Source organism: Crinia signifera, chromosome 1 (genome assembly GCF_055691185.1).
Source record: "Crinia signifera chromosome 1, ASM5569118v1, whole genome shotgun sequence".
In the NCBI taxonomy this organism is placed as follows: Eukaryota; Metazoa; Chordata; class Amphibia; order Anura; family Myobatrachidae; genus Crinia; species Crinia signifera.
The window spans coordinates 93,797,902-93,823,097 of NC_139217.1; the positions used below are offsets into that span (position 1 = coordinate 93,797,902).

Genomic DNA, 25,196 nt, shown 5'->3' on the forward strand with positions numbered 1-25,196 from the left:
GAGACCATCAGTTGGGCAGCCAAGGTGTGAGAGGACACTCAGTAATATGGGAGTATCAGCTTACTCTGTGGCATCTGCAGACAATCTCTTTGTCCTCCACGGACGTATCTATCAGGTATGAAACATAAACCAGGAATACACGTGTGCCAACGGTGCCGCAGCGGATATACAAGGGCATCTCCAGCTGCAAAGAACACACAACAACAACAACGATTACATTATTATGGGTTCCATACAGCCAGACGGGGCCTAATCCCTGAAGATTTACTAGTAACAGATTACACAGGATAGAATGAGCAATGGTTGTGTACTGTATTTGGTAATGTTGACAGTTGCACTTAAAGTTTTGTTTCAGCATACATGAAATATGCAATTAGGAATTTATTTTACTTTCAAGAAATATTGTTAGATTAAAAACAATGACCGAGCTTTCTGCTTATATAACCTCGTGTAATTGTATAGCTACATTTAATAGGAATGCAGACTGCTATACGGATGATAACCGTGCCACTCAGTGGTCACATAATCAGGGAAAGAGATAGGTCTTCTAGAATTGTTACTAAGCACAAAACTTTCCAGAACAGGGCATGTGGACCAATCAAAACAGCCATCTGTGTTTATAATGTGCAGAGGTTTTGCTGTTTATTTGGAATTTGAAAATGAAAGTAGTTACCAACATACAAATATGAATTCTCTAACAATGTAAAATGACCTTACAGGAATAGAAGAGGACATACCAGCTTCTAGCAGCTGAAAACAGACTCATGCTGCTGTGATTGTTATATATCACACCCCCTAGTTTCAACCAAACTTGCATATTATTTCAGCTGACAGACTGAAGGCTGGACCGATGAATGGTCAACAAGCATGTAATCCCCCCTGGCAACAAGCATGTAATCCCCCCTGGCAACAAGCATGTAATACCCCCGGCAACGAGCATGTAATACCCACTATGGCAACGAGCATGCAATCCCCCCCTGGCAACAAGCATGTAACCCCCCGCAACAAGCATGTAACCCTCCCTGGCAACAAGCATGTAATACCCCCCTCCCCGGCAACGAGCATGTAATCCCCCCCCAGCAACGAGCATGTAATCCCCACTACGGCAAAGAGCATGTAACCCCCACTACGGCAACGAGCATGTAATCCCCCTTGAGAATGTAGGTAAGTGGCACTTATGTTCCTAATAATGCGATTAATTGCAGAAAACTCATGCGATTAAAATTTTTTATCGTTGCCCAGCACTAGTACATAAACTACAGAAACCAAATATTATGCTACAGAAAAAAGTGGTGTATACATGATCGTAACTAAAATCTTCAGCATATGTGAATAGCAACAGCACATTTTGTGTGTTATGTCCTTGCATCACTATATAAATATACTGCTGCTGGTTAACATAACTGTATAAAAGGTATGGGTAAGTCTTATTTACATTCCTGTAACAGAGCTGCATGGTTAGTGGTTTATTATTTCCCAGTGACAACACACACAGTGACTTGGCTGAGTGTATTAAAGGTCAGCGCAGCACCTTTTCTCCAGGCTGCAGGCTTCCTATGGGGACGTCTGTGAGTAGAGCCGGGCTTGAGTCATCGCACATTTCTGTTTCTTGAAGCGTAACGAGAGTCTTCTGTGTGAGGTTGGCATCCTGCCCTGTGAGAGACATTGTTATCCTGGGTTACTGCACAATGCATACCATGCTGCAAGGTCACCTCAGGTAATCCGAAGTTTTCTGGTTAACGCTGTGGCTGCCAACTTTAAGGAACCCAAACAGTACCAGGCATGCACACCAAACACTGGATGACAATGACTGTACTTCTACTGAAAGCATCAATCAAGCTTAAGCTAAGCCTTTTAAATAAGTACATTTGTAAATGACAACAGGAATTAGCCCAAAGTGTTATGAAAAACATATTATAAATGTTATGGATATTGTAGTTCAATTAATCTTCTACTTTAATCACTGATCTAGAAAAAAAAAAAAAAAGACACACAATGTTGTGTGACACAGGCGTACCAAGTGTCGATTAATTTACTATGCACCACTTGGATATATCTGCGTGACAGTCTATATATGGAACAGAACAGAACTTGGAGCAGCTTCGTAGCATTATGTATATAGAATTAGAGACTCAGTCGCACACACCGTTATACGCATTTTGGCAACAACATATTAAAAAGAAAAAAAAAAAGCGGGTGCCAGCAGAGTTTCACAAGACCTGGAACGCCAAGAGGGGCTGTTTGGCTCAACTGCAAAACATGGACACATCTGTATCTTCTCCATTTTACAACTTGCGCACCAATGACTATTTAACGCTGAAAGAGATACTGGTTTATGAACTGTGCCATCGGAACCTGAAATCAAGTGGCAACAGTGCAAATGAACTGTGTGACATCACACTGGGTCAGCTCACCAATTGATCATCTGCCTCAATCATCCCCTGTCCCAACTTTCCCCACCCATCAGACTTCACACTCGAAGACCAAATTAATCGAATCATTGCAAGACCAGCAGGCATTAAAGGCCACAGTTGCCACAATATGGTGTGGGTGAATGGAACCTTTTTAAGTGTTGATGAGTGGATGGAGGGTTGTGGGGATTGGTCATAAGGACCCATCAAAGCTAAAACAATGAGATTAGGACCTACTATATGATTGTACCCAAATAGATGTAAAACTGCATTTTTCCCTAGTTCACGGAACTGCTACTTATCACAAGTGAAGCTGCTGCCCAGGAAAGAAGAAAAATGCCGTTGCATAGTACTCCGGAATTGCGTACGCCTATGCATCAGAGATGCGATTATGAGGAATATTGACCTTTCCCTCTGCAGAATTGCCCTGTCAGTAGCGACACTGGTGTCATGCTTTGTGGTGTACATAACCAGCCATAACACTCCTGCATTTTTGCCACCACTCATACTTCACCAAATGGTCCATTCCTGTCAATCACTAAGATTATAAAATATTAGTGAATGAGATTGCAGACGAACCTTGGCAATTACACGATGCGATCACGACACATGTGCAGTCTGCCAATAATCGCACCACTGCAAGACATGGGCATTGTATACAAACTGTGGCTCAGCAGCTGGGATTGTGCGTTGAAGTAATAGAGACGAAGATGCTAGTGAGGTAGAAGATCGGGTGTAATCTGCAATATGGTGAACTCTGCGGTTTTGTCGCATTTATTTAATGCATTTTATTTGTCTTCATACAATGGTCATTCACCCACTATTTTCTTAGTTAACCCTTTCGAGTGGAAAGTTAATTTGCCAAAATAGGTGTAAAAATTGCCAAGCAAACCTTTTTATTCGTCAGAGAAGACCTGTGATGTTTACCTTATATAGGAGAGATCTATTTTTACACTGAACTTTTTATTTAAATTTATATAACAAATGTGAGCGACGCTGGCATTTTTAGTAGATGTTTTGCGCATCTCTCACAGAGCTGTTGGCATGCAAAGGGTTAAAGTATTCAACACATGATTAGGTACAGAGAAGGCCAGATGCGACACATAATGCTGATCTACTGTAAGACAAGTGATCATGCACTGCAAATGATTTACATAGAACCCTGTTTGGAAATTCTGATTCATTACGGTTACGACCAAACGGAGAAATCAAACCACACAGAAAAACGTGTTTACCTGGTTTAAGACCTGCAGTAAGTTTCACGTCCTTCATGACCAGGTCCTCCTGTGATTGGATGGTTATCATCAGGCAGTACATTTCATTATTCAAAGCTGGTGGCTCATGACGCAGTTGGACTGACACCTTAGGTACTCTAGAAATAATCCTTAAAAAAAATAAAAAGTACAAATAAATAAATAGAAAAACCAGCCAGAATGATACTGAGGTGAAATAAAGAGGTATTCTAGTCATTACTAACATGGTGCTGGCTTGGATTGTGATACTGTCCCAATGGACTTCGCTTTCAGGAAGTTTAGGCCTGCGCTTAAAAGAGCGTGCCGCCTGTACGGCTTCCTGAGCAGAGGCAGCGTCTCCTCCACCCCCTCGCCAGTTCAGGATCACACAGCGGCCTGCCTCACTGCCCAGGATTAGATCTACTGAGGTTATCTGAAAAATGAAAACATGTGTAAGTGCAACACCACCAGTAACATCATTTACATCTCCAATACAACATAATAAGTGGCTCTGTATTCAATGACCGGGCAGCTTCAGGGAATTCATATACTCTGCTATTGCTGACTGCTCAGTGACCGTGCTTATTTATATTTGCAGCTGGCTATGATCTCTTTTCACCATAAATGAATGAGATACCAATAATATTACAGTAACATGAGACTATGCAGTGTATGGCAGTAAACAGAGAACATACTGTATATTTATTACGTGATGGTGAGGGGATTATCATGTGGGCAGCTGTACAATGTTAACACATACTTCTGTATGTAGATAATGTACACTCGTTATACATAATTTAACCGGCGTGAGTCCGCGTTCGCCACAGGTGCAGGACAGGGTTTTTTTTTTTTTTTTAAAGTGGCAATTATATTTAAAGAATTCCAGAATTCAGAATTGGGCCAACATCCCTCACCCCAGCACACTCAAACTAAATTCATCCCATCAAACATCTTTGTGTTCACTTACCTCAACTTTTTTCCCAACATCTTCAGTTTTGGCAACAAATTTAAATGTAAATTTCCGTGTCTTCCCAGACACCAGACACATTGTCCCCTGTGCAGACTGCTCCAATATATCACTGGCTTGGTACTGTTCTTCCACCACACAGAACTGGTTATAATCCTGCCAATCAGAAGTTACAAAATTGTGAGCAGTTCATTGGTGTTGTACAATGTTTATAACAAGTGGTAAATGCAGTTTTCTGTAATACTTTATCATATAAATATTTATGGGCAAGTCAGGCCAGTCTCACAAATGCTATGTAAGCAGTAGCCCTGTACTGTGTGCTAACACTATGGGGCCTATTCACTTAGCCCTATTCTTGGTCCAATCTGACCCCGCACTTCTGGATTTTTTTCTTTTTAGCCCTATATGGCTGCAAACAAAAATGCACCAGTCCAGAGGTACCGGAAATGTGGGGCATATATACGCACATACTTGTGCCAGAAAGGGACATGTAGGGAACTGAACTGACCCCTAAGACACGACTTACACTCACATTAAGCCACTGAGAAATGAACTTCCATGCATGTTACCTGGTTGCTGAAGCCAACACAGAGCTTAGAGAAGCGAATTGGGTGCGGGCAGTCCGTTTTCAGATAAACATACAGCTCAACCGGAGTGTCTACATGAAAGCTTGGAGCCAGGAACTTAGCCTTGCATTGTACTAGAGTAGAAAATGACAAACCAAAATGAGTAAGATGGCGTATCTATAGCAGACACCACACAATGCACTATGTTAAACATTTCCTAAGTTGCAAACTAAATATTCATTAGATACATACCAAATGGAACAAAGTCCTGCACTTCAATGGTGAACAGGTTACTACCCGCCAAGGAAACTCGATCTGCCCACAAGCGCTGTGCCGCTTTCACCATGATGACATCACAGTCTGGCTCTGGCTCAGGACTCTCATTCTGCACAGCAGGAGATTCGGTTGTAACCAATATAGGGCCACAACAATAATTACTGCTCAGGACATCTGGGTTTAGTAACTCACCATCAACACATTAATCAGGTTCTTCTGAATCCTAGACTTCTGATCATCTTTCAGTGTGGATGCTGTTTGTACAATGAAATGTCATCAGCATACAGTAACTCCTTAGCAAGGTCCAGTCACATGCAGAGAAATGGGGTGTTTCACCAATGCAAACTTTGCACTTTTGTTTTTATTTTAAATATGTTTATTGGATTTTTTTTTATCATACAGTATAGAAAAATAGTACAGTACACATAAAAATAATTGTACAAGGGCAAACATGTGTTGGTGGTTTGAGGAAGTCGTAACAAAGAAAAAAATATATGGGCAAAACCTCACACTATCATGATGGGGAGTAGGCTCAGGGCATACAACATTTTTCTAAACAATAAAGTAAAGATTCACTCGGACACTCAGTTCGGGGGAATCGGATCTCCGTGAGGAGACGACAAGTGACGGATAATCTAAAAAAGGGTAGCACTACATTAGCTAGTATACTATTAGTGTTCATTCTAGCACCTGCTATATTTGAAAACCCATGCAGATCCTCTTCCCTGCCTGGGGTGTCGCTGTCTGCTGTAGAGGTTCTAGCACAGTGTGGTCTGTATATCAGCACTGATACACAAACCAGACCTGTGCTAGAAACACCACAGCAGACAGCGACACCTCAGGCAGGGAAGAGGAACTACATGGGTTTTCAAATATAGCAGGTGCTAGAATAAACACTGTACTGTATAGGTGATAAACCAACAACCATATGCAGTACTGAGTGCATCAAAACTATAAACGTTACTTGTTTAGTTTCACAGAGGGCGAAATATCGGATGCGATATCGGCCGATCCGATGCGATTTTTTACCTGTTCATAACCCCACTATCCACTATGCATGGAGTGGATTGTATATAGTGTGGCGAGCGCAGTAATCTGTGTCCGCTCGCCACACTATATAAAATCAACTCCATGCGTAGTGGATAGTAGGGTTATGAACAGGTAAAAAAAATCGCATCGGATCGGCCGATATCGCATCAGATATATCGGCCGCCGTGAAACATTTAAGCAAAGCAAAGTTTGCTGAGAGTAAATTACACTAGGTTTGAAGTGCAATTTCCCCAATAGCCCATCTACTGATGAGTCAATCATATTCCAAGCATTTTTTAATATTGGATTCCTATCATTTAGTCAACAGTCGTAATAACGATACCCCAATATGTATACATTGAACAACATTGAACATATCAGCATGTTCACAATGTCAACATACTGCATATACCAGAGGGACAGGCTGCAGTAGAGTAGGGTTAAGGTAAAAAGGGGGGGGGGGGGGGGAGGTTAGGCTGCTGCGGGTGAGGGTTTTGCTCTAGGAGGATCATAACTGTTAGGATGTGGAAGGGGAGGTTGTAGATACACACCCTCAGATCTGCTGCAGGATGATCCAGGAGTCACCACAATGTTACTGCTGGACCCAGAAGACAATGCCAGATCCGCCATAGCAGGTAAGTCACTGCTAGACCACTGGGAATGTTTTGCCATTATTCTAATCATGTTGTACTGATATTATGACTGCCGACATTATAGGTCTGATTCAGACAAAACCATGCTGCACTGCAGGTGGGGCAGATGTAACATGTGCAGAGTGTTAAGGTGCCAATACACTAGTAAAGCCGCCCATACACGGTCCGTTTAACGGATCCGTTTTGTACTTAAATAGTACACTTTGCATCGCATTGCATGCCTTGTGCATGCAATGCGATGTGATGTAAAGCAAGTACAAAAAGTATGTGCAGCACATACTTTTTGTACCGTACAATGAGATGCGCGGGAGCGCGAATCTCATAGTACAGAACGGACGGGCAGGAACGGACCATGTATGGGCGGCTTAAGATTGATCTTCAGATCTGGCTGGTTAGAACAAAAACATGGTTATGGATGAGTGACAGTTTGTCTGTTTTCCAGCATTTCCAAGCAAATGGTCAACTGTCATTTGCTCTCATCCATAACCATGTTTTTGTTCCAACAGCCAGATCTGAAGATAAATCTGCGTGTGTATGGCCACCTTTAGATTTGGGTGAGGTGTGTTCAAACTGAAATCTAAAGCAGCCAATGTTTTCCCTGCACAGAAACAATAACTCACCCAAATGTAACCCTCTCTGCACATGTTATGTCTGCCCCATCTGCAGTGCAGCATGGTTTTGTCCATCTGCAAAAATTGCAGCCTTGCGAACAGGTCTGAATAAGGTCCTAGGTCTACAATTAGCTGCATTAAATTGATTAAGTCCTGGTTAGCCAGAGAAGTATTTCTATAAACAAAATAAATGGTCTCAAAGAAATCTGACAAGTTTAAACCAACAAAACATTACATGGTCTGGATCAATCTGTTTTCTAATGAGACAGAAAGTAGCGCAGTCACTTTGAATGACATTGTTGGCTGTAGAATGTAAATCGTGACCTAGCGGACAATATCGCCCTCTATGGGAAGTGTACCTCTTCCTAGCAGCTCCAGGGAATAGGTGATATAGTCTTTCAGTTGGGCCATGAGGTAGGCACATTTCAGGGCTGTGGTTAATATGGATGTAAGCAGTGTCCACCATCTCTCACTGCGATAGTCACACATGACGTAGTCCAACAGCCTGTGCAAAACAAGACGTCACAGATTATAAAGTATACATGAGTACCTTCCGGATGCAGAGAGAGACTCAAGTAAATATTTAATATGTAGGTATGGATATACATGTTCAAGTATCAAATGTGAAGCACACCTTTTAGATTGCCAGCACACAGGTCATCTTTACATTTTGTTTCATGCCATTAATTTATTTGAGTTATGATTGAAACAATGGGCCTAATTACATGGCATCAAATTTGCAGGCTGGGCTATTATCGATAGACTGCAAATGTGTACAGTCAATTGTGCACATGCGCGATGCCACCCTGCGGTAAAATTCTGCTACTTTTTTTCCCATCGCTGGCCGTTCCCACGTTTTGAATTGGATTGCATTGCATCTAGTTCAAAACGCATGCGATGGTTTTTTTTATATAGCTGGCATCCCATGTACTGCAAAGGGTAGTACACCAAAGCACCAATTGCAGTGAACTCATCATTTGTGTATATGTGGGACCATAGAAAAAAAGGAGGTGACAATCTAACCAGTTTGAATACATACAAATGTTCACTGAAATGTTACGTCTTATCTAAATGAATGGCACTTGTGTAGTTTCACGGCGGCAGGCTACATTTTCAGCATAGGCGAATCTATGTAAGAAAGCGTAGCCCAACGGCTGCTTAGCGTAGTCAGTGTAGTGACTCCGCGGCAGCCCTGCATAGTCAGCGTAGTGTCCCCGTGTTGCTGCTAGTCACTGTACTGTTCCCGGGAGCTGCAGCTCTGTCTCCGGCGTCCCTGGCAAGCCTAGCGAGCGTCTCTCACACAGCGCCGGTAACTGCCAGATCCCCTGCGCTGGCAGACGCAGGGGATATTAGTTGATTTTCTAAAGTGCGGCGAGCGCACGCGGATTACTTGGTGTATTCCGCGTCCCCTTGCCACGCTTCGGGCTCGGTGGCTCGCCACACTTTATAAAATCAACTCCACACCGACGTGGATAGTGGGGGTATGAATAGGTTGGCAGAACGCGTACCGCATCCGCTCGCCACGCTTCGGGCTGGCGTGGATAGTGGGGGTGTTTCAGGAACACATTCACACCTGTCATGTCAGGCAGGTTAAAATGGTCAATGGTTCCCACACAATGTAATAAGCGCTGACTGACTACGCTAACTACGTAAGCTCCGGCTGGCCGCGAACGGGTGGGAACACGACGCTGATACTGAACGGGGCGCCTGACTGACTACGCTAACTATGTAAGCTCCAGCTAGCTGCGAACGGGCGGGAACACGGCTTTGATACTGACAGGGACGAGGACTACGCTGGACGCGGGAACACTACGCTGATTCTGACAAGTAACTGCCACAGTGAAACTACACAAGTACCAAATTAATTCCTGCAAAAGTAGTCATCCAGGCCAATGCAACATGAAAGGTTTAATGTTACATTCATTTACTTAGTTAAACTTTAGAACTTACTTCAGCGCTTTAGTATAGTCTTTACCATAGTAATATTCTTCTCCCATCTGTACCACTATAACGGCAAAAAAGAAAGACATCCTAATGAGTTAGAAAGATGGACAAGTACCAAGTGTGTCGGAATCAATAGAAATGAGCTCTATTCATCTGCTGCGTACATTTGATCAGCAGAAGCAGCTCACCTATATAGGGAATAATAAACACAGTAATGTCAAATGGAATCATGGCAGAAGCTGTATGGATCTACACTGTATACCCAGACTTAAGGTCCATACATTTCGGGTGACTATGCCCAGTGTGTATGGACAGCGATGATGACAATCACCGCTGCGGGGAAAGCAGCTCAGTGCATACACACTGAGCGGCTTTCCCCCAGCAGCTGAGCAGCTTATTTGGTTTGTGTGGAAATAAATTCCCATTTATTTGCTATTATCCCACTACTTCATCCTGTTCATCTGGGTAAGGCAGGGCTGGCCAGACTTTTTCAGTCAATGACCTCCTCTGAAAGTGGTTATTTCTGATCTGCTGGGTTAAACATTCGAATCCTGAACGAACACACTGCCCCGAAACAGGAGTAAAAAAAAATTGGTCCGACACAAGAAAAAAAAAAAAAAAAACCCGGCCCCCGCAAAAAAACAAACCACTATATTTAAATTGCCTCAGACCCCCCCCCCCCAGTAAGGCTAACAAGTCAGACAGGAGCCCCCAGTCCTTCCTTGTCCTCAGCCATGACAGGTCCAGTGGCAGAGTCTTGGATGGTAAGGCCTCCCTCCCAAACTGGCCATGTTCCCGTGCCACAGCTCAGTCTGGCTCACTCTCCGATAGCAGCATAGTGAGAACAGAGATCGTCACAGCCTGCTTCCTGTTGGCTATTGCCATCACAGTGGCAGCATACGGACACAGCCATGGTTACTTCAGCAATCCAACAAAAATCAGCCTGATTTTTCAAGCTGCTGCAAACTGTGTCCACTGCGATTTACTGGTCGCATGTCCACGGTCAATCAGTCCTTCTTTGGTAAGAGTTATTTCAGGTATTGGTTTTATTGAAGTACTTATTAGAACACACACAACTTTTTGAACTATGAGACCAATCACTAAAGGACATATATACACCAAATTCGTAAGGCTTTGTCTTCTTTAATATTTACACCTTTTTTCAAGATTTAAAATAGTACTTACTCAAGTGACTTTTCATTCGTGGGCACTTGTACTTCTTGAACTGTGCTACGGCATTGCTGAGCAGGCTGATGATAAGTTCCTAACCAAGACACAGGATAACAGGTAAGAATATATCCCAACACAAGGGTGAGAGGAGGGGAACACAACGCGCTGCTCACCGAGTGAATGACATCTCTCTCTTTATGCTGAAGAGCAAGAATTCCTGCCTTCTCCTTCTCAGGATCAGTAAGATCAAAACCTGCAATGTATACAGTATATTCATTCATCAAGTGTTACTAATATGTCCTACAAACCCCTGTGCAAGTTGGACCCTGCTGACCGAAGCATAGTCTCTAATCCGGAAATTCTCTTACATAATATCAATCACGGAATCCATTGTATAATATTTCATGTTAAACTGTATTGTGAGCAAGTGCAGCTATTTTATAAATAAATATTGTTCAATCCTCAAAAACCCCAAAACATTTTAGAGCTGTTTTTGGAAAAAATATTAGTCAGTTAAGTGGTTATAAAATACCCACAGATGTTAGTGCAATATGGGGAGCGGGACGTATGGCTTACTTAGTATTCCTTGCCTCCACGCTCTCTGTCCATAGAAATCTAACACTCCATTCGGTGTTTCCAGAGGGTCCGGACTAGGATAAGCCACAGAAGCCTAAATATATATAGTACACAAAATGACATTAAGCTAACAACAGGGAGTAAGCGTTCAAGAACAAAAAAAACGGATTAGACCCTAATAGTTTGTTTTGTTTCAAGCAACTTCATTCATAAAGGAGCTCTACAGATGAGAGTTTTATAGAAGATCTCGTGTTCCCTCTACACTTCTTTTGCAAGGTGCTGCACCCTTCCTTTGTTTTAAAACCTCAAAATGCACCCTGCCCTTTTTGTGTGTGGCACCGTGCGCCCTTACACTGCCCCCCACTGCGCTGACATGTCGCATAGAAATTTAGGTGTGTGCCATCATATGTAAATGGATATAATGGTGTGTGGTATAATGTGTAAGAAGCATTACAGTGTGTGCCATAATGTGTAATTGTCATTACAACCAAATACATAATGGACATAGCAGAGTATGACAAGGTTTACTGGGCATTATCCTAATGCAGTGTGCAATTTTTTTTATATGTTTTTATCTTTTGATTCGATTGTAAATTTCTAATATAGAATGTGCCCTCCCGATTGAAAAAGGTGCCCTGCTCGGTGATCCTAGAGTGAACACTAGAAGATCCAATTAAAAAGAAGGTGAAGTGATAGTGTGAACATTCACTACAGGATAATGTAACCGCCTTATAATACTGACAAAGAATAGGACCCATACACTAGTACAATTGGGCCCTTTTCTACCCGATTTGATGCATCCGCCAGATAACTCTTGTCAAAAGCGTAAAATAGTTTGTCATATACGGACTAATCTGATCCAACGCGCGGTCCTGTGCGTCAGATGCAGAGATCGTCACTGCTGCCACCAGGATACATCGTGTGGCGAATAAGATCGCATGCAATACATTGTATGCAAAATGACCACATGAGATCTAGCCTCTTGCAATACCTTGTGAGGCTGCATGAAATACCTCAGCCAAGTGTATGGGGGCCTCATGACTTTATGCCCATGACAGAGCAGCCATGAGACAATTGGCCTTATTCTGGTTCACGCCTTCTGGCAAATTCCTTCTTGGATGGACAAAACCATGTGCACTGCAGGATTTGGGTGAGTTACTATGTTTCTGTGCAGGGAAAATACTGACTGCTTTATTTTTACACTGCAATATAGATCTCACTATGAAGTAAAACCCCACCCAACTCTCTCTGCACAAGTAACATCTACCCCACCTGCAGTGCACATGGTTTTGTCCATCTAAGAAGGAATTTGCCAGAAGGAGTGAACCAGAATAATCCCCATATGCCATCACATAAAGCTTTCTTTTCATCAAAGAGATACAAGAGAACTAGCAGAGACTTACATCATGGCTACAGAGCTGTGCTGCCAGCTGCTTGCGCTCCTGTGCATAATATGCTGCCTGCTGGTAGTAGAAACCAGGATTCTGGGTTTGTATAGCAGTCAGTCCAAGCTTGATAGCCTCGTCAAACAAATCCCCAAAAGCTTGGAACCTTTAATGGAAGAACAAGAACTAATCACAACACGTGCTGTATAAATATAGTCTCCATGGATGTTGTATGTTTAGGAAGCATGCTGCTTAAGTATGAACACAAGAGAGAAATGAAACCGGCATCATGTGAATATGCAAATGATCCCCCATTGTATACCACACTATAAGCATGCATGTATACATCACTGTAAGCATCCAGAAGAGGCTAGATCAGGGCTGGGCAACACCGGCCCTCCAGATGTTAATGAACTACACATCCCAGGATGCTTTGCATTAGTTTTGCTATGTGGCCATGCTGAAACGGATGCAAGGCATGCTGGGATGTGTAGTTCATCAACATCTGGAGGGCCGGTGTTGCCCAGCCCTGGGCTAGATGGTAGAAATCATGTCTAGTAGAATTTGTTAATCTAGAGAAGTCCGTACTGTTTAGACATCCAGGCAGCATGTTCAAAGGAAAGCTCAGCGCTGCCTATCTTCTTCTTGCAGAGATCAATGTGTTTCCTGAACTGTGCGATTGCATCTAGAGGAGTGTTGTGCTGGAAACACAGACGGCAGATCTGTAGCAGAATAAAAAATATATAGCACAGGTCTCAGCAAACACCTCATTTGTTCAATTAAAGAAACACATAGGTGCCTGATTTTATTTATTAAAGTGTGCATTTTGCAATATATAATGCAAACAAAAACTTTGCATTACATTTATAAACAAACATATAGTCAGCCAACATCATTGTCACCCAAGTAAATCTTACAAGAGAACACTAGTGTTCCCGCTAGGCTGTTTTAGCGGGGCGCTGCGCCCTGCCCGATTTTTAAAGTGAAAAATGCGCCCTGCCCCTCTGGCAGCTCCCCGCTAAACCAGCCTGCCTTTGTCCCCGCTGTTTTGACCGGGACATAGCGATGCCCGGCACTTCCCCGGCAGTTTACAGCCTTCCGGGTGGCCGGGTCCGCCCCCTGTGCATGACGCCGCCGGTCGCGCCCACCCCTGTGCATGACGCCGCCGGCCGCGTCCACTCCTCTGCGTGATTCCGCCGGCCGGGCACGCCCCTTTTGTGACGTTGGCGGCCCGGGCACGCCCAAAATGGTGACGTCGCCGTGCCCGGTCCGTCCCCCCTGCCCGCCCTAGTTCCTAGAAGGAACACTATAGATAAGGTGGCTATATAGATAGATAAAAGTGGTCTATCAGGTTTCCATAGAAAACAACAAAAAGACACAAAGTGGTGAATTCACTAAAGATTCTAAACACCAGATCCTGTCTATTGTTTTTCAGGATGCAATAGAACAGTGGTTCTCAAACTGGGTCCTCAGGACCCCACACAGCTCACGTTTCCAGGTCACCCTACAGGTGCACTAATTTCTGAGTGACATTTTAAAAGATCCACAGATGGAGCTAATTATTTCACTTGCAATTCTGTGAGGGAAAACTGCAAAACATGCACTGCGTGGGCTCCTGGGGACCGACTCTGAGAACCCGTGCAATAAAGAAATGATAAAAAGAATCTCATTGGTTGCTATGGGCACTCTCATAGTGTTATGTCCTGGACCTGTGCCTCAGCTTGTACTTGTAGCAGGGTCCTGTATTCCCCTATAATAACATAGTGTGTAGAGAAGCAGAGTGGCTGACTGCCATGGCAGGAGAAGGAGACATCACAAGGGGAATGTCAGCATCTCCGATCAGTATCCTTGGGAAAGCCCCTTCACTGTTCTGCTAATTGAGGGGTGAAAGATTACCCTCAGATATATAGTATAGGTGGGTCTCATTTATGTAGTTTTTCAGTGTAGAGGTCACTCCTAAATCAGCTCACCTTATAATTTATAAAGCCAGCCATAGTCTTTATCTCCAGCATGTTGGTTTCGTGAGCCCTCAGTTCATGCACCAAGTTATACGCAGTCCTGTAATTTCTAAGCACAGACATATTCTATTCAAATGGTTGTTAGTGAATTGTGCATCAGTGCGATTTGATGTTGGATGCCACATCAGTACAGTTCCGAAACAAATGTCTCTTAACATATATCGGTATCTCATGTCTTATTCTTATAAACAGATATTCCACCAAATTGGAATTCACTGTGGTGTCCAAATTACTGGAGATATTATAAATAGCCAAGAAGAGGGGGATAGGTTTAGCCAGTAGAGGGAGGTAGGTAAAGGGTTATATACTAGGGGGTGAGGGTTGCCCTTAGGCATACTTAAAATGTGTTGGGATACTCCATGCCAGATCAAGGTCCATGTGGGCCTGGAGCTGAAATCTGTGAAGGGCCTACTGTGTGCCATTGCAGGGGGTGCGACTAGAACTATGGGCATGTGACTAGTAATGCTGTAGGTGTGACCAGTGTTGTGGGGGTGTGATATGCACAGAAAGTATAATAATAGTGTAGTGCCAGAGTCTGTGAGAACAAAGGGAAACACTTGTGTTTAACGTGACCATAATAGAACAATGCTGTGCGGCCAGTGCTATAGCAGCCCCAATGCCTGTAACTGCCGGCATGTGTGACATAAATAAAAACAATGAAGCTGCCTATATTTATGGTGACCAGCTTTCATGCCTCCTTGTTTAACCACCCTGACATCTTTGGTTATATCTATGCCATCATCAGGACAACCCATGATCAGCAACAGCCACAAAGATGGCCACTTAAAGTCAGTTATTCGGCAGGTCCTCTTAAATGGAGCAGAGCTCAGATTCTGCTTCTTTTGGGTGCGGTGGCGGGGCAGCACCTGTCTGAGGTCACGCACAACGGAGGATACAGAAGTGTAGCCTGCAGACATAGCATGCTGATCAAGCACATGATATGGTGCCCCTCTCCTCTCTCTAAAGAATGTCACCAATTGGTTGGGATCTTCAAGAGAATAGCACCCCCACCTCTGCCTGGAGCTTGTGCACACTAGGAGGAAGTGCCGGGCCAAGACACAATGCTGCATATGGAGGGCTAGTGAATGTGCCAGGGCAATATGTGAGTCCATGTCTCAGTATGCCTGGTGTTTGATCTACTGGCATCAAGCCAGAGGGGTTGTCACACAGCCCCTGTCAGAAACTACCTCCTTGCAGCCAAATCCAAGGGCCACTATTGTCTGCTCAACCGCTCTGCTGCCTTTCACACTGTGGACCACTCCCTCCTTCTGCAAATCCTTCACTCCCTTAAGCTGGCCATACATCAGGACGACCTGGTCGTTTGCAGGCCGTGGAGCAGTCGAACAAGCGATCATATGTGCTTAAAAGCACATACGATTGCTTGTTGGACCATAATGAGAGCCGATGGATGAGACATGCAGCATGTCTCATCTTGGGGCCGACCTCATGAACCACAGGAGTGCAATCATGTCCACATCCATCGCACGACCAGTCAAAATTGGACGGTTGGGTCCAATCTCATTCTGGTGTGTGGGGGCCTTTGTCTGCATGATACTGCCCACTTCAGGCTGTTCCCCTACCTCTCTGACAGTTTTTGTCTGTCTCCTTTAACAACTCCACATTCTCTACCTGTAGGTCTCTAAAAGGTTCCGTTCTAAGACTTCATATATTCTATCTTTATACATCCTCTTTATGGGCCAGATGTACTAAGCCTTGAAATGAGTGATAAAGTACCAGCCAATCAGCTCCTAACTGTCATTGTACAGACTGTTTGAAAACTGACAGTTATGGGGCTGATTGGCTGGTAGTTGGTCACTCAATTTGGTAATTTGGTACTTGTGGAGTATCACGGCTCCCACGACCTGCATCGTATGCAGATCGTATGCTAAAAGTCGCATCGCATGCGATCAAATCGCATGCGATGCGATCGCACCCGATTTTGCACTGAAATGCATCAGAATGCATTGAAATGTGTATTAAACTAGTGAAATGCCCCCAAATGCCATTTTTCATAGTGCACCACCCCCACTATCAACGTCAACCCGAAGCGTGGCGAGCGCAGCGAGCCCGCGAGGGGCGGCGGTACGCGTCCTACTACCTTTTCATACCCCCACTATCCACGTCGGCGTGGAGTTGAGAATAGAATAGTGTGGCGAGCGCAGCGAGCCTCCGAGCCCGAAGCGTGGCGAGCCCCGCGAGGGGACGCGGATACCTGTGAAGCCCGCGAGGGGACGAGTATAGCTGTGAAGGTATCCGCGTCCGCTCGCCACGCTTCGGGCTCGCTGCGCTTGCCACACTATTCTATTCTCAACTCCACGCCGACGTGGATAGTGGGGGTATGAAAAGGTCGTAGGACGCGTACCGCCGCCGCTCGCCACGCTTCGGGTTGACGTTGATAGTGGGGGTGGTGCACTATGAAAAATGGCATTTGGGGGCATTTCACTAGTTTAATACACATTTCAATGCAAAATCGGGTGCCATCGCATCGGATGCCATCGTATGGCATCCGATGCGATCGCATACGATTTTTGAGCATAAATGCTCAAAAATCTGTAAAAATCGTAATCGGGTGCCATCGCATCGCATGCCATCATATGGCATGCGATGCGATCGCATACGATTTTTGAGCAAAAATGCTCAAAAATCGGTAAAAATCGTATCGCATCGTATGCCACTACATATGGCATGCGATGGGAGCCGTGAAAGACGAAAGATCTAGCTACAGTTTATAGGCTCTTTTTGAAATATATCCAAATTAAGCTACATGCACAGTTGACGAACAATCTTGATGAACAACTGGCGAGTATGCGCATCATCATTCGTCGCAGTCACACTGAAGATATTTTGACCAATTTCATTCAGTATGGCCGAAATTAGTGAAAAAAAAAAAAATATTGGTCAAAAAAATTGTACAGTGTGTATGCACCTTTAATACATCTTGCCCTAGGTGAGCTAATTAGCATCTACGTCCTTCAATATTATCTCTATGCTGATGACACTCAGATCTACCTTCCCGCTCTCTCTTGGCTATTACTTCCAGGATGTCCTAACGCTTTCTGAAACTTAATATGTCTAAGCTGACTACTGTATCTTTGCTCCTGCTTCTCCATTTCTTTATCTATTGACCGTACCACCATCTACCCTAGCACAGAAGTGCACTGTCTTCACATTATTCTTGACTCATTCTCTATTTCAGTCCACACATTGAGTACCTTTCAAAGTCCTGTTAGATCCATCTCAGAAACAACTCCATAATCAGACGATCCTCTCTCACCCTGGAGGCAACAAGGACCTTTATCCACTCACTGGTTATCTCCCAGGTGGACTACGACAGTACCGGTTGACCTGTCTCCCACCTCTCTCCATCTCTAATCTGACTTCCATGCTGCTGGTGGGTGTGGTATAGGGTCCCGACAGTCGGGATCCTGACTGCCCGGACTCAGACAGCATGGTGAGCGCAACAAAGCCCCTTGCGGGCTCGCTGCGCTCGCCACCTATTCTATCTCTATGGGGGTCGTGGACCCCCACGAGGGAAAATAGCGGGTGGCCGTCGGGCACCCGTCTGTCGGAGTTTTGACAGTTGGGATCCCGACGTTGGGTAAATGACTGTCGGGATCCCGACTGTCGGGACCGCGTCTGGCACCTGCTGCTGCTCAACACAGGTTCCTCTCCAAATGCACCAAATCTGCCTCCCCTCTACTACAAACACAACACTAGCTCCCTTTCAGTAGCCAAATCAAACTTGTCATACTAACTTACAAAGCCCTCAACCAATCCTCTCCTATTCTCTGACCTCATGTCGCTTCACACTGCTGCCCACCAGCAGATACTCCCTCCCACCCCCCATCATAATGGCAGTTTGTATAATAACGCGTATGTGAAGAACTTTTATTCAGAATCACATGAGAAAAAGAAGAACCCGACTTCCTATTCCAGTTTACACCCAACACAATAGGAGAATATGCGGATCTTACTTCAAGGCATTCTGTGTATCTTGCTTCAGCTCACTGAAGAACGCAATCTTGAACTGATGCCTAACAAATAGCAGCTGTAATGGAAAATTATAAAACTTTAGAGGATGAATAACACAATAAGGGTCAGATGCACTAAGCTTCTAAAGTGATCAGGTACTGGCCCATCAGCCCCTAACTGCCATGTTACCAACTTTGGAAATTACAGTTAGGGGCTGGTTGGCTGTTAGTTTATCACTCAACAGTATGACTTTTTGAACCTTAGTACATCTGGTCCTATATAACATAAGTCATCAAAAGCTTTTTCCTATAATTCTTTATTTTGTGATTTTTAAATTATAACTCAATAGTTTTACGTAACCACACATGGATCAGAAACCTTAACATCATCGCAACACGGTAAAATAAAGTCTACAGCATTTAAAACCAAATGTATGGGAACAAATGTCAATCAATCATTTGCCCCCAAACACCGAAAACTAGACAAATTGGTTATATTAAACAGATTTAACCAACTAGTCTGAACAACCATTTTTGCAGATTTTCCAGTATTGGAAGCAAATGGTCGATTGTAAACTAGTTGGCTGGTTGAAGAGATCATCTTTAGCTGTATGGCCATCTTAAGGATACCACTGCTTTATGAATATATAAAGCTTTCAAATGGTCTATTTTACACAGATGGTTCCAGTTAATAGATCTGCAGTGTCTAGATAGGCAGTCAGTAGGTCTACCCCAAAAGGTCAACATACAAGTAGTCAACAGGGTCAAAAGGTCAACATGAGTTTTTCATGATTTTTAAAAATTTTAACCAGCAGATTCTTACTTCACCATTCTCGTTAGCACAGAGGGAGAATACAAAAACCGAGCCTGGAGCATGGCGAGGGTACGTGTTAAATTAATTGGGGGTTAACGTCTACAGTTTTCAGCATTGACACCATTTCACGTGTCTACCTTTTTCATGTCGACATTTTGACCCTGTCAACCTTTCCCATGTAGGCCTTTCCCACAACAACCTTTTGACCCTGTCAATCTATTGCATGTCGACGTTTTGGGGGTAGACCTATTCATTGTCTATCTATACAACTATCTAATAATGGGCAGTACGGATGGTGTAATGGTTAGCATTACTGCCTCACAGCACTGAGGTCATGGGTTCCATTCCCACCATGGCCATAACTGTGCAGAGTTTGTATATTCTCCCCGTGCTTGTGTGGGTTTACTCTGGGTACTCCGGTTTCTTCCCACAATCCAAAAATATACTGGTAATGTAGGTTTATTGGCTCCCAACCAAATGAACCCTAGAATGTCTGTGTGTACATGTACGTTTGGTAGGGAATATAGATTGTAAACTCCACTGGGGCAGGGACTGATGTGAATGTTGAAATATTCTCTGTAAAGCGATGCGTAATAGGTGTGCGCTATATAAGAAACTGCTTATAATAATAACAATAATAATCATCCACACCCAATGCAGGGCCACATTAAAGATGGACTAAATGGGGCTATACAGTAGCTCCAGGCCTACACATAACAATAGGCCCATCAATATTACATAAGCTGCCTATCTGGCCACCTGGTCGCCATAGTATTAAAATTTTATTTCAAGTTTTCTCAAAAAATTCTGCAGTTTTTCCATTTTTATGTACTTTGGGAGACAGTGGGTCTGACAGTGTAGGGGGGGTGTACACACCCACATGGCATTGACCACGCCCACACAGCACAGTAACAGCTCCTCCCCTTCTCAGTGTAGCCGTGTAAATCATATACAACCCATGTGGCACATCATCCAGGCCTGCACAGAAAGTAGACATGGAACATGTTGTTTTGCAGTGTTCGTGGTGTAACACATTTCTGGTTAAAGTATCACTGTACCTGATGAGTGGTTTTGTTCAAGAACTCCTTGTGGGCCTTTATCCTTCTTATTTCAGTGTAGTAATAGGTTTGCGCATGTTCATAAAAAGCATTTTCTAGCCTAATTAAGAAAGATAACGATGGGAAATAAGTGCAAGTTATTCCACCCCCATCCACAAAACAAAACAAAAAAAAGTTAACAAAATACAAACCAACCCAAATAAGAGAACGTTTGTTTCAGAATACTGTGGAAATACATCTGGTGTGGAGGCACCAGACCAAGGTATATCCTTCAATGGGATATATATATATATATATATATATATATCTCTATATCTATCTATATAAATGGCTATCAGACCGGCACTCAACCCGAAGACAAGCGATGACCTGGGTGCCCCCTGGAACTGTGATGTTGTATTTGGTCCTGGACAAACAGCTGCACTCCACAGGATTTTTCAAATAAACAATGTGTTTAATAAAACTATATATATATATATATATATATATATATATATATATATATATATATATATATATATATATATATATATATATATATACACACACACACACACACACACACACACATACATACATACACATATACACACACACACATATATATTTATATGCAATACAAAACATTACATTGCAGTGTATTAGTATTCTAGCAGTACACAGCAGAAAGGCCTCTATATATGTACACGTGTAATTGTCATAGTATGGTAGATTTTAAGTACTACATACCTGATTATGTAGCCGACCAGGTGATCAGTGTGTGGCAGCACAAACAAAGACTTTCCTGAGAGGTCACAGGCATTGCACAGGGCAGCCGCCCTCTCTGACGCAATCAGATCTTCACCTGGCCATGAACAATAAAGATAGAACTGTTATAGGATAGAATGGTTATAAACACAGGGATCAATACATTACTTACACATCAGGAACATAGAACCACAAGCATAAGTATGAGCTTTCATAAAGTACCCCAGGGTGCAACGGCACACAGTTTGGGAACCACTGACTTAATGAATGGTCATGTGTAGAAGACTGACTGTACTTGATCAACGCTATGAATATTTTCCTTGATTTATATGGATAATAAACAGTTTATGGGGCCAAGCATATTCTTGGCCGCCAAAGCTTCCCTGCCCTCCGCCACAGGGAGTAGACGTTATTTCTCCATATATAAATATCATATCTGGGAGTGACGATCGTGCTCTTTCCTTTAACAGAAATACAACAGACCAGTGGTGAAGTGGTCACAATAGAAAATAAGCTATTTTACCAAGCTATATATACTGAGCAAATGAACTGTTCATTATTAGGATACTCAATAAAATAAGCATCATTTTAGGCTAATGTTCTACAATAAACCGATTTTAGTACCTGGCGGCAATGGCGTTTTCTTCTGAATTAAAACAACAGCAACCTTAGTGTTTCTCCCTTGCAGGCTCTGTCTAAGTAGGAAACAGAATATTAATATGAAATTCTCACTGAAACATCACAACTTACATACAGTATATGTGAACAGAAATTATTACATATTATGTAACACATTAAACAACAGTAGTGTTCATTCTAGCACCCCCTCCTCACTGATTAGGTGCAGGGTGTTAGAATAACCCATGCAACAGCGTGGGCCCTTTCAACACCATTGTTCTTACAGTTTTAATAAGAACATGTGGGGGGCAGATTCAATTAGCTGTGGGGTTTAGAGAACAGCAATAACTTTAAGGATTCATTTAAAATTAAATGTTGTGCAGTTCCCTTTTAACAAAGCTCCCAGTACAAAGCTAGTTTACCCTTGTATGTATCTCACGGTATTAGAATTTGAAATAGACGGTTATGGGTGATTGGGCCGACCACACAAATGTCGACATCCACTAAATGTCGACACAGGAAACAGGTCAGAATGCTCAAGGTTGGAAGGTCGACACAGGCATTAGGTCGACAGTGAAAAGGTCAACATTGGTTTTTCACTTTTTTGTCCTAAAATGTTGACATGGACACTATAGGTGCACAGCGTCCCCTCGCCATCTATCAGACACACATATTCACAAGTGAAAAATCCGTGTCCACCTAATGCTTGTGTCAACCTGCCAACCATGACGGCCTGTGGCATGTCGACCTATTTCCTGTGTCGACCTTTAGCAGTGTGTGGACCCAACGACAGTATGCCTGCTTGATTTAGCATTCCTGTGGACTACAGTTGGAATTATTAATCATGCCTAAAGCAAGTGAGCGAAGTGAGCCCACTGGGGTACAGGCTTTTGCTGATGGTGGTCACATATTACCAAACATACAAGATTTGACCTAGAAAAAATGTCAAAAGTAGCGTTTGATCTTTTGTGTACTGTATGAACCTTTTGTACCAGTTGACTTATTGAATGTCGACCAAAACACTGTTCTTCTGTACCACACCCCTACCTCACAATCTCCACCCTTGTTGCACACTCTGACTGCTTCTCCTTCCACTGAGCTTCGTCCCAGTCAAGTTCATAAAACACCACAACAAGAGCAGGCACCAGATTGAGTTGTTTATTCATCCAGCCAGTCTTTAGGATCCCCTTGGGGATGTACCATTCATATGATGTTCTCTGAAGAAACAAGTTTGTTATCAATGTACAATGTAACTATTTCTTTATAAAGACCTTACATTTATTGAGCTGGTCTGAGCTTAGATGTGTGGAAACAAAACAAGATCAAAGCAAGTACAATGATTTACTACCTTTGTTCTACATTTGGGATATTCATGGTCACCAGGAAGAACCTTAAATGAGATTGGGACACGGTCTGCTCTTCTGTTCGCGCAAAACGCATCCCAGATGGCACGATGTACAGCGTTAAAGGTCACATCCAATCCAGTGAGGGTCACAAAGGCCATGGGTCGGCAGCATAATTCCACAGGAAAATCCCACTGAGTGGGGCTCATTTTCGCAAACTGACGTACTACCTAAAAAAAAATTGAAGTGGTTAACAATTTCACATATATATTATAAACTAGCAACCTGTGCCAACTTTGCATGGCAGCAATTTTGAATTGACACGTACTACACAACCTATATTCACTTTCCGTCTTGTCATAACGGTAATACAAGATTTATATTTTAATGAAAGAACTACTCCAAAAGAAGCATGTTGACGCCACAACAGACGCACTTACTATAGGCAAGCCCCCTGAACACTCTCACATGGCCGGCCATGCACGCACCTTTGATCGTCCCCACACACATTTTCTTTTACTTGCATCACTAAAATCAGCACTGATCAGCTCCCTTTTGTCATAGATTAGTCTCCATGCTATTTCTGTTCAGCAGCCACCAACCTTGGGGAAGGGGCAAAGAATCAGTAGAGAGGGTGGTCGAGGCAGCATTACAGATAGGGAGAGGTGGTCAAAGGAAAACATGGGGAAAAAGGGGTCAGAGGAGCATACGGAGAGTGGAGTCAGAGTAAAACATGAGGAGGAAGGCTAGAGATATACATGGTGAGAGGGATCAGAGGAACAATTAGGGTGGCAGTGGCCCGGGACACTCATGGGGATGAGGGCAGAAGTTCATATGGGAAGGGGAGATGATAGGTGCATCTAGAGAGGTAGGAGGCAGAGAAATTCTTGGAGAGGTGGGGTAGAGGCACACTTAGTCAGACAAGAGGCAGCTGGTACATATGGGAAGGGGAGATGATAGGTGCATCTAGAGAGGTAGGAGGCAGAGAAATTCTTGGAGAGGAGGGGTAGAGGCACACTTAGTCAGACAAGAGGCAGCTGGTACATATGGGAAGGGGAGATGATAGGTGCATCTAGAGAGGTAGGAGGCAGAGAAATTCTTGGAGAGGAGGGGTAGAGGCACACTTAGTCAGACAAGAGGCAGCTGGTACATATGGGAAGGGGAGATGATAGGAATATGGGGAAGGGGTCATGCAAGTGGCAGAGGTACATATGGGGAGGGGAGATGATAGGTGCATATCTGGAGGTAGGAGGCAAAGATACTCCTACTTATAGGGAGGTGGGTCAGAGGCATGCTTGGTGATGCAAGGGGCAGAGGTTCATATATTGGGAGTGGACATAATAGTTGCACCTAAAGAGGTAGGAGGCAGAGGCACTCATGGGGAAGCAGAGAGCAAAGGCAGTCATGGAAAGACTTGTCCATATTATCTACCTGGGCCTGTTGCCACCCTCCCTCACTGCAGAGACCGGGCAGTAGGAGTAGAGAGCAGAGGCTACCGCAGCAGCACAGCCTCTCTCCCCTGTGCTGAGCAGGGGAGAGAGGCAGCTGCAGCCTTTGTGCCGGCACACAGCCTGCACCCCCTGCAAATTTGTGGGGGCTTTTGTACAGGGGGTGTGGCCACATCCTCCAGTTGACCACGCCCCCTTTTAACCCGGGGCCATCAGCACTTTCAGCAGCCCTGGTTGTATTCAGAAAGTCACAAGCTTTCCAACAACATACAACAATACATGAAAACAACAACAGATATAGCATGGACCCTTTTGACAGCACCCTTAAGGGGTCATCTGATGAAACTCATCTTTGAACT

At 43.7% G+C, this 25,196-nt stretch overlaps 1 protein-coding gene across 1 annotated transcript in view; it reads right to left on the minus strand.

Annotated features, from left to right (window-relative positions):
* The window catches only part of TRAPPC11 (trafficking protein particle complex subunit 11), a 47,963-nt gene that overhangs the window by 18,877 nt on the left and 3,890 nt on the right, over positions 1-25,196 (minus strand). Inside the window, exons 2-23 of the mRNA XM_083170565.1 lie at positions 23,395-23,619; positions 23,094-23,263; positions 22,053-22,123; positions 21,411-21,525; positions 20,682-20,781; positions 18,813-18,886; positions 14,791-14,887; positions 13,409-13,542; positions 12,839-12,986; positions 11,436-11,529; positions 11,033-11,112; positions 10,875-10,953; positions 9,696-9,750; positions 8,105-8,250; positions 5,645-5,706; positions 5,429-5,561; positions 5,180-5,310; positions 4,611-4,766; positions 3,889-4,076; positions 3,647-3,795; positions 1,532-1,653; positions 65-184 (exon numbers count right to left, since the gene is read on the minus strand). Of these exons, the coding sequence (XP_083026691.1) occupies positions 65-184; positions 1,532-1,653; positions 3,647-3,795; positions 3,889-4,076; positions 4,611-4,766; positions 5,180-5,310; positions 5,429-5,561; positions 5,645-5,706; positions 8,105-8,250; positions 9,696-9,750; positions 10,875-10,953; positions 11,033-11,112; positions 11,436-11,529; positions 12,839-12,986; positions 13,409-13,542; positions 14,791-14,887; positions 18,813-18,886; positions 20,682-20,781; positions 21,411-21,525; positions 22,053-22,123; positions 23,094-23,263; positions 23,395-23,598 (2,628 nt within the window). The 5' untranslated portion in view covers positions 23,599-23,619. The remainder of the gene's footprint in view (positions 1-64; positions 185-1,531; positions 1,654-3,646; positions 3,796-3,888; positions 4,077-4,610; positions 4,767-5,179; positions 5,311-5,428; positions 5,562-5,644; positions 5,707-8,104; positions 8,251-9,695; positions 9,751-10,874; positions 10,954-11,032; positions 11,113-11,435; positions 11,530-12,838; positions 12,987-13,408; positions 13,543-14,790; positions 14,888-18,812; positions 18,887-20,681; positions 20,782-21,410; positions 21,526-22,052; positions 22,124-23,093; positions 23,264-23,394; positions 23,620-25,196) is intronic.